The 8,463-nt window shown below is 42.3% G+C and overlaps 1 protein-coding gene across 1 annotated transcript; it reads right to left on the bottom strand.

Moving 5' to 3' along the window:
* Positions 1-346: 346 nt before the first annotated feature.
* Positions 347-7,932, bottom strand: CSLD4 (cellulose synthase like D4). The gene is made up of 7 exons (XM_077354372.1): positions 7,233-7,932; positions 6,047-6,469; positions 4,587-5,391; positions 3,568-3,892; positions 3,017-3,096; positions 2,509-2,882; positions 347-1,582 (listed from the first exon to the last, which is right to left on the bottom strand). The coding sequence occupies exons 1-7, from the start codon at positions 7,688-7,690 to the stop codon at positions 616-618; spliced, it is 3,432 nt and encodes a 1,143-aa protein (XP_077210487.1). The 5' UTR covers positions 7,691-7,932; the 3' UTR covers positions 347-615.
* Positions 7,933-8,463: the final 531 nt, after the last annotated feature.

The raw sequence follows: 8,463 nt of genomic DNA, 5'->3' as shown, positions 1-8,463 counted from the left end.
AGAACCCTCTAAATCTTCAAAAACTTCACCATTTGTATTACTGAAAGGAATACTCAAAACCCATCTTCACAAACCCAATGGCTAGAACTTTAAGCTCATCGTTAGTTCTATCAATAGCCCATGTCTGAAATCCTTGCATTAGATTACAAGACCATCAAAATCATCATCTTTCTATCAAAGATAAAAAACCCCAGCTGCCCAATTACACCCTTCAACCTTTTAACACTCCAAGGCCATCCATTTTTTTCTATTCTCAATTCAATTCCTGGTCCCTTAAGTAGTGGCTTTCAAAGTGCTGTTTGGTTGTAATGATTACATGTGGAATTTAGGTGGTTTACAATTAGGAAGCAGCCAAAAAGTATAATGATTACGTATGGAAGTAGTGAAAAAGTATTTAAAAATTCATATTCCACAAATATCCCAACCAGATTTCTTCGATTTGTTGGTTTGCAATTCGGCTTTGAGTTGCAAGCCACGTGGGCGACCCGCTACCGACAAGACGAGTAGTCAAAAAGTATTTGTGAAGAAAAAAAACAACCAAATGACGTCCGGCGCTTTATATTCCAGCAACAGCTCAAAAAATGTCCACTTTTTTGGCATCCAAACACGCCATTATTATGGAAACTGAAAACCACTTCCAAGTTGTGCTGCACTTGTGCTCCCCTTTGGCGGACTAATGGAGATATAAAGCAAAGAGATTGTGATGGCAATTAGACCCGACCAGACGAAAACTATCGTCGGCGTCTTTCCTCTCCTTCCCATCAACCCCTTAGCAAAAGGATACAAATGAGCCAACACCCAGAAGCTAAAGAAAGCACCACCCATGAGCTTGCTCCATTGAGGAATCTCACTGTAAATTGTCCGAGAAAAGGCGACCATTATAGCAATTAGATTCACCATCATAATGGTAATTGGTGGGATCATCAGAGATGTCCATTTCACTAGATATAAGTCTGCGTAGATATCATCCTCATCCTCGGCCGCCGATTTGGAGGTCAATGTGAAGGAAATCTCAATCCCTGCAATCACTTTGAGTAGGCCTTGCATAACAGCAGCAAGGTGAGCACTGGTCCCTGAAATTAGCCAAAACTGTTCATTCCTCCACCATTCTTCTAGTCCAATTCCAGACCACTTCACTTCTAGGATAGCCAACAAAGTGAGTGTAATGGTTATAATGAGTAAGTAGACAAGGAAAGTAACATTCAAAGTCTGTACTATGAAGTGTCCTGAGAAGAGTGAGAGAGCTGGGAGGAAGCAGTAGACAATGAGGAAGGGGGAGGTGAAGGGGTAGATTCCGACGTTGAGATAGGCCAAACGTTGGAGGAATTTCATCCGGGTGGAGGCCAGGAAGGCGTTGTTACGTGAGAAGAAAATCTCGACGGAGCCAGTGGCCCACCGGAGAACTTGGTGGAGACGATCGGTGAGGTTGATGGGGGCGGAGCCACGGAAGGCATCACGTTTGGTGATGCAGTAGATCGATCTCCACCCTCGGTTGTGCATCCGGTAGCCTGTCACGACATCCTCTGTCACTGAGCCGTAGATCCAACCAACTCGGTCCCCCCACTCTGTCTTGTCCTCGTACCTGTCGGAGATAAAAGCAGATGGATCATTTCTGTACGGGTTTTGTAGATAAACAAAAGGTTATATATATGTATTAAAGATTAAACACCAAGAGAGCATCCAGAGACAAGAACGCAAAAGATTTATGTAGAAAACCTTCCAATGAAGAGGATGATCATTTTTGTACGGGTTTTTTCGAGAAAAACCAATAAAATTTTCGAAGCAAGTCTATACGTGAATTAAAGAATCAAACACCAAGAGAGCATTCTGAGACATGAACACAAAAGATTTACATGGAAAACCCTCAAATGAATAGGATGATCATTTCTGTACAATATGGTAGAGAAAAACTAATATTTTTTCAAGAAAAACCAATAAAATTTTCGAAGCAAGTCTATACGTGAATTAAAGAATCAAACATCAAGAGGGCATTCTGAGACATGAACACAAAAGATTTACATGGACAACCCTCCAATGAATAGGATGATCATTTATGTACAATATTGTTGAGAAAAACTAATAAAATTTCTGAAGCAAGGCTAGTGTCAGGCTTAGTTGAGTTGAGTTGAGTCTTTGAATGCTCTCTTGGTGTTTGATTCTTTAATCCCAAACTAGTTGGGGTCGGCTAATGAATCCTTGAAAATTTTCATGAAGAAGGTGAAAGAATGTACCCGGCTCAAATTGACTAAGTTTAATCCTGACAGTAGCTGGGTTCGTCTACATGGATCATTTTCTTCCATTCTCTCCTATCCATGGTCATGTTCTCTGTTTTGTTCCTAGCCATCAAGTCTTTCCTCACTATTTCTACCCAAGTTGTTTTCGGTCTACCCCTACCTCTCTGAATGCCCTCTGTCCAACGTAGGCCTTTGGATGCTCCGGAGAGAAGAACACAAAAGATTTACATGGTCATAAAGAGCGTCCTAAGAGAAGACTGAAGAGTATACATACCAGCAAGAGATGACTGAGACAGCCTCAGCAACTGTAGCAGCATCGAGTGGCTGACGTGGGACTCTAAGAGCGCCAGGGGGGCGACCATGCTTGACCCCAGGATGGTCGGCAATGGGCCGACCTTGGAACTCGGCTATGGGTATGGACTCGGCCAGCATGGTTGAGTTACCGAACCGCTTGGGCATTAGAGCCGGGTTGAGCTCCGGGTCCATCTCTTCTGCTGTTAATGCGTGCGTCTCTGAAACATGCTGCGGAGGCATGTGAGCTGCCCCCTTCTTCCCGAACAACCCCGACGCCGGTTTATTCCGAGGTGGGTCGAATCCGTATAGGGCAAATCGCCGGAAGAGGCAGCCCGTTCCGACATACACTGGGCCCTGATACATAAATCAGTTTTAAATTTTCTATACATAATATACTAGAGAGATACAATCAAGAATATACCCGCCCTCGCCTCATTAACAACTTTCCTTCTATAAGTAGTAATCAAATGGAAATAATGGAGTTTCACCTGAACTCCATCCAGCGCGCGCATGTTTCCATCAAAGAAGACGGTATTGTGATTGGCGTAGCGATCGGAGGGGTCAATACCTGTGAAATAAGAGATTTTCCATTAATCTTCAATGATTTCAATCGGTTCTAATCAGTGGTTATATAGAGCACTTCGATGCACATAAGTGCTTCCCAAAGAAACACTTCAAAAATTGAGCTATTTTAATCTTTGACAATGCAGATACAATAACTTCCTTTAAGTTTTTTTCTTTTCTAATGGGTATGCTTGAACTTTCCAAATTTCTTACCTGAAATTTTTATTCAAACAAGGAAATGACAAGTAAGCCAGGTAAATTCATGGAATTACTCAATCTTGTCCCCTCCCTTTTGAGTACTTATCCTGGAACTGTACGCGGATCCAGACATAGGGACAAGCAAGGGAAAGGATAAAGAGGAAAAGGATAATCATAATCTAATCTAACTACAGTTGAGGAATTTGGGAACAATCTTAATTTTAACAAGTTACAACATCAAATCAAACAGTGAGATCTCTCACACTCTTAACAATACCTTCGAAGCGCTGGGGGAACTGGATGTAGCAAATGCGGTCCCCACTTCGATCCATCATGAAGCACATTCCCTCGCGGATGGCTTGGCAATTGTAGATGTAGTGGTCACAATCGAGATTGAGGATGAAGGGTCCATTGGACAACACGGCGGAGGCTCGAACCAAGGCGTTCATGGCGCCGGCCTTCTTGTTGTGGTCATAGCCAGGGCGCTTCTCGCGCGAGACATAGACGAACATCGGGAGGCGGATGTCGACGTCGGTGAAGTCGATGATCTTGTCGTCGGTGGACCCCAGTAGCAGGTCACAACTAGGTGGCTTCAACATCACCTAGGGGAGATGGAAGTAGAAAAGTAAGGAATAGTTTCATTGTAGGAAAAATGTTTCAAGCGGAAAAGTTTTCCTTCGGCTTTCGTTTCTTTTATGGTAATTTTTTTTTCCTTTTCACTATTCAGAGGGAAAATGATATGGCTATGGCATACTATCATTCAGGGTCCATGCTATAAGGGTGTAAAATGGTGGGCCCCACCCCAACAGACCATGAGGTGTAAAATGATAGGCAGAAGAACCTAAGTAGTTTAATTGATTGTCCCAGATTGCATGAATTTTTTCTAAAATTCCCTACTTTTTTATAGTGAAAAAAGATTAATTTTTGAACCAACCCTATTCAAGTTTTACTTAGAGGGAGCTTCAATCTATTAATATCCCTCTAAATTAACCATAATCATATCAGTTGCCTCCCAATTGTGGAAAGAAACAAATTTCCCAAATAATATTGGTGTCATATTATGGTTGATGTTGTTAATCATATGGCTCATCACAAAATTGCTCCATTTTCACCTGTCTCGAGTTGATCGAATCATCCTAACCATCGATCAAATGCTTTTGGGAAAAGATCTCTTATCATAAAATTTTTGATCAACAGTAAGGATGAAAGGTGAGACCTATGTCAATGGCTACTCTGGTGGTGAGGGCTAGCGATGATGATGATTATTGCAAACCTTAAAAAGGAATGTGAGAGTACCTGAAGAATCCCAGCGTGGTCACCTTTGGCATGATCAGGACATGATGAGGTCCATGTCCCTGGCCAATGGGTCCCATCAGCCATCCAAGTGGCCTTTTGAATCTTGAGGGGCTCAAGTGCGTCCGCCCCCGTCTCTCTCATGTGCTTCAATTTCTTCATCTCCTCCCTTGCATTAAACGCGTCCGATCTCCTCCTAATCGAATCTGACAACCCATTAATCCTCACCTTAAATTCATCATATTCCCTCTTAACCCTCCTCCTATCCTTAACAAAATCCAACCTACTCTTATTCTTCGTAGGGTCCCCCTTAATGTTGAAGTAACTATCAGGATTCCTTGGCTCAATGCTGTGTTTTCGGCAGAATGGGACCCACACATCGGCAAAGCTCGCAGCCTCAGCCATTGCCTCAAAAGTGAGGAGGGCCCCACCATCGTCCGATACGTAACAAGCAAGCTTCTCCACAGGGTAATCAACGGCCAAGATCGATAAGATGGTATTGGCGGTGACAAGTGGTGGTTCCTTCTCAGGATCGGCCGTCGAGACAAAGACATCCATTCCGGGGAGATCCGACCTCCCGGAGGGGTTGGATGGGGATGGCATGTCAAACTTGTCCCTAAGCACGGCAAGGTCGGTAGCCCTATTGATGGGGCACAATTTGGGGACTTGGTCTAGGATCCAAGAGAATGCAAACCATAATTCACACACAATCGACATTCCCCATAGCCACATTGCTTCCTCATTTGGATGCTTGACGCGCCATGTCAAGAAGAAGACCAAGGCTACCGCTCGAATGGCGACCAACAACCTACACAAACAGGGTTATGTTAGTAATTTCCCCGACTCTAGCCGCATATCACCATTAAATTTAGTCCTATTAGTAAGTGCAATTAGGGGTGCAGGTTGGGTCGGGTCCAGTTGAGCTTTTGCTAAAAAAAATGAAATGGAATCGATCTAAACCCAATCCCATTTTACAGTAAAAGCTCAACCCGCATTCCCAAAAATCGACCTGAGTTGCACCCCTACGTGCAGGAGTCTTATCCACAGGATATTGTCCTTTTCTACGGGGTTTATTTTGTCCTTGGATAGCTTCTTTTCTTCTGTTCATATCGACCTTTGTTCTTGGATAAAATATTACCAAAACAAAATTGGTGAACAACAAATAAGATAATTTCAAGATAAACTTATCGAAGTAAGATAGCAAATTCCAAGAAGAGCCTATCCAATGATATCTATTGCCATGGAGAACAACTCCTAAAGATCTTGTAAGAACATGATATGATGTAATTATGTTCCATATGTATCTTTTCTCTAGCAGTAGTATTTTTGTATTGAGCTCCTCTGTCGCCCGATATTTTTCCTCGTTTTCTATTAGTAAAATCTTTTATCGTTCAAAAAAGAAAGAAAGCAAGAATGGGTTGTCTAGAGAAGAGCTAAAGGAAACAAGTTGATGTGAAATATACCTATAAGGGCTTAGGATAGCAGCTGGAACATGGATTTTCCGAGTAAGAGGCTTTGCGGGCTTCTCCATGGTCTCCATGATCCCTCCTCCAAGCCCTTCATCTCCATCGGCGCCATAGCCCTCGTCTTTGGGCATGAACGCATTACCATAACCATAAGTACCCTTCGTCTCAAACAACCACCTATTATGATCAAACTCCCCAGTTTGGCTCCTCATTAGTAGTGATTGGTTTGGCTTCATTAGGGACATTCCTCCGTCCATCTTCGAGTTCATGGCGCCCGGAGCTGGCAATGGCAATGCTCCGGTAGAAAAATCCGGCATGTCGTCTTCTTCGTACTCTCCAATCTTGTAAGGTTCCTTGCACCCTGGACATATGCTTCCATCTTTTTGTGCATCTAGGTAGCAGTCTCTGCATATCTTGAACCTACACTCCCAAATTTAGAATTTCAGTTCATACACAATGACTGGAGTTCTTATAAAAGGACTTTAGCAACTTACAAAACTTTTAGCATCGGTTAACAAGTTTAAAATGATCTTTGATTCTGTGTATGAATTGTATTGATACCACGGAATTCTGTGTTGAATTATAAATAATTAAAGGGTTTTGGTAGCGATTGCCCGCACTCATTAAGGTTCATTGGAAACATAATTTGACATATGTTTTGATAAAAAAGTCTCAAAACATGTGTAAAATTACGTTTCGAAAGCACCTCAACGAGTGCCCGCAAAACCCATAATTAAATACAGCCAACTCTAATAGCTTAAGCTTTTGGAGTAAATGGTTGTCACATAGTATCACAGCTATTGACTTAGGCAGATTTGATATTAAAAATCACAACTACTCCTTGATATTAAAAATCCACATGTACAATTAACCGAAAGAAGAGGGCCACAGGTGAGGCGATTGTTGAAGTGTAAAAGATTAAATAACACCAACTCCAACAGCTTAAGCTTTTTTGGTGCAATTGGTTGTTTCATATTCTGCAATATGAGACACAATGAAACACTTGTGGTTGGGCCCACCCACGCGACTATCCTAAAGATTACTCTTGGTCTGATCCCAACCGTTCGATGAGTGGCCTCTAAATGGATGTTTAAAGAATCAATCATCGATCCAATTCAAGTTCTTCAATCGAACGGTTAAGATCATGTGGGCCATGGCTCTCTCGGTGCTTGTTAGAAAGTACCTGCATTCACAAGGGTCCACATCCTCCCCTCTCTCATTCCTCATGACCTTGCCGTCACACGCTGGCATGGAACACGCTGAACCCTTGGCTCCAGCCATCTGAGGGTGGGTCACCTCAGACTCGATCACCTTGTCCATGAGGTGAGCCCGCGTGACGCTGTTGAATCCTCCGGTGAATAATGAATTCGAAACATATTGTTCTTCGGCCTTGTGAGCCACCGATGCGTCCATGGGCTGATTGTCGGGTGTCGAAGGAATGTGCACGGTGTAGTTCGTGTAATCACCTGATATTTCACCCGACATGTCAAGATCCTCCCTCGAGAGGCTCACATAACGCCCACTCGATGTTCTTCGAGCGAATTTCACGGTTTGCCCAGTTGGATTCCGGTTGCTCTGAGCTCCAGTACTACCCGGGCTTCGAATCGCTTTTTTTGATGGATTGTGAGATAGAGAAGCCATGTCTTATTACTTCTTTTGTTCCCAAATTCTAATTACAGATGTTGCTAATTACATTTCTTAAGAATCAATGAATATTCTAATCTGCAAGAAATAAAAAAGAAAAAAGAAAATGTCTTATTACAATGGGATTGACAGCGCAACGATTCCACGTCGGTTGAGGGGAAGAAGCAAAAGGAGGAATATGATTTCAAGGATAGGAGGAGAGAGGAAGAAAAGAGAAAATTATAGGCAAGTATGAAGAGGGGGGAGATTAAATAGATGGTGAGAGACCAAGTCTGATTTTGTGATATAAGGTTTAGATTTTGAAGGAGATGGATTTGTGGAGAGGAGGGTTTGAAGATGTATATAGCAACGACCTTCGCGCTCCTTTCCTATTTTCTTCAACCGTTTTTTTGGAGCGAATTTTTCGTTTTATAGTGATTGAAAAATAATTAAGAAAGTTTCCATATTTAACCATTTCTATAACAGACTCTCGTAGATTAATCCTAATTTTCAGCTCTCTCTCTCTCTCTCTCTGTATAACAGACTCTCGTAGATTAATCCTAATTCTTAGCTCTTAATCTCTCTCTCTCTCTCTCTCTCTCTCTCTCTCTCTCTCTCTCTCTCTCTCTCTCTCTCTCTGAAACAGACGACGCAATGAGTGAGTCTCGTTCATTTCCAAAGATTTATTTCGATACTCAAAAGATTCAAAAAACAAAACTGAAAAACTGAAAAGATAAAATTTAGAAACGAAAACAGTGTTTAGGGTGTTTCTGTTCTCAGCATATTTAAGC

Source organism: Tasmannia lanceolata, unplaced genomic scaffold, assembly GCF_043159265.1.
Source record: "Tasmannia lanceolata isolate RefF3 unplaced genomic scaffold, GAP_Taslan_0.1 ptg000015l, whole genome shotgun sequence".
NCBI classification, from domain to species: Eukaryota; Viridiplantae; Streptophyta; class Magnoliopsida; order Canellales; family Winteraceae; genus Tasmannia; species Tasmannia lanceolata.
The sequence above is the reverse complement of the archived record's forward strand: the minus strand, read 5'-3'. Positions and strand labels throughout refer to the sequence as shown.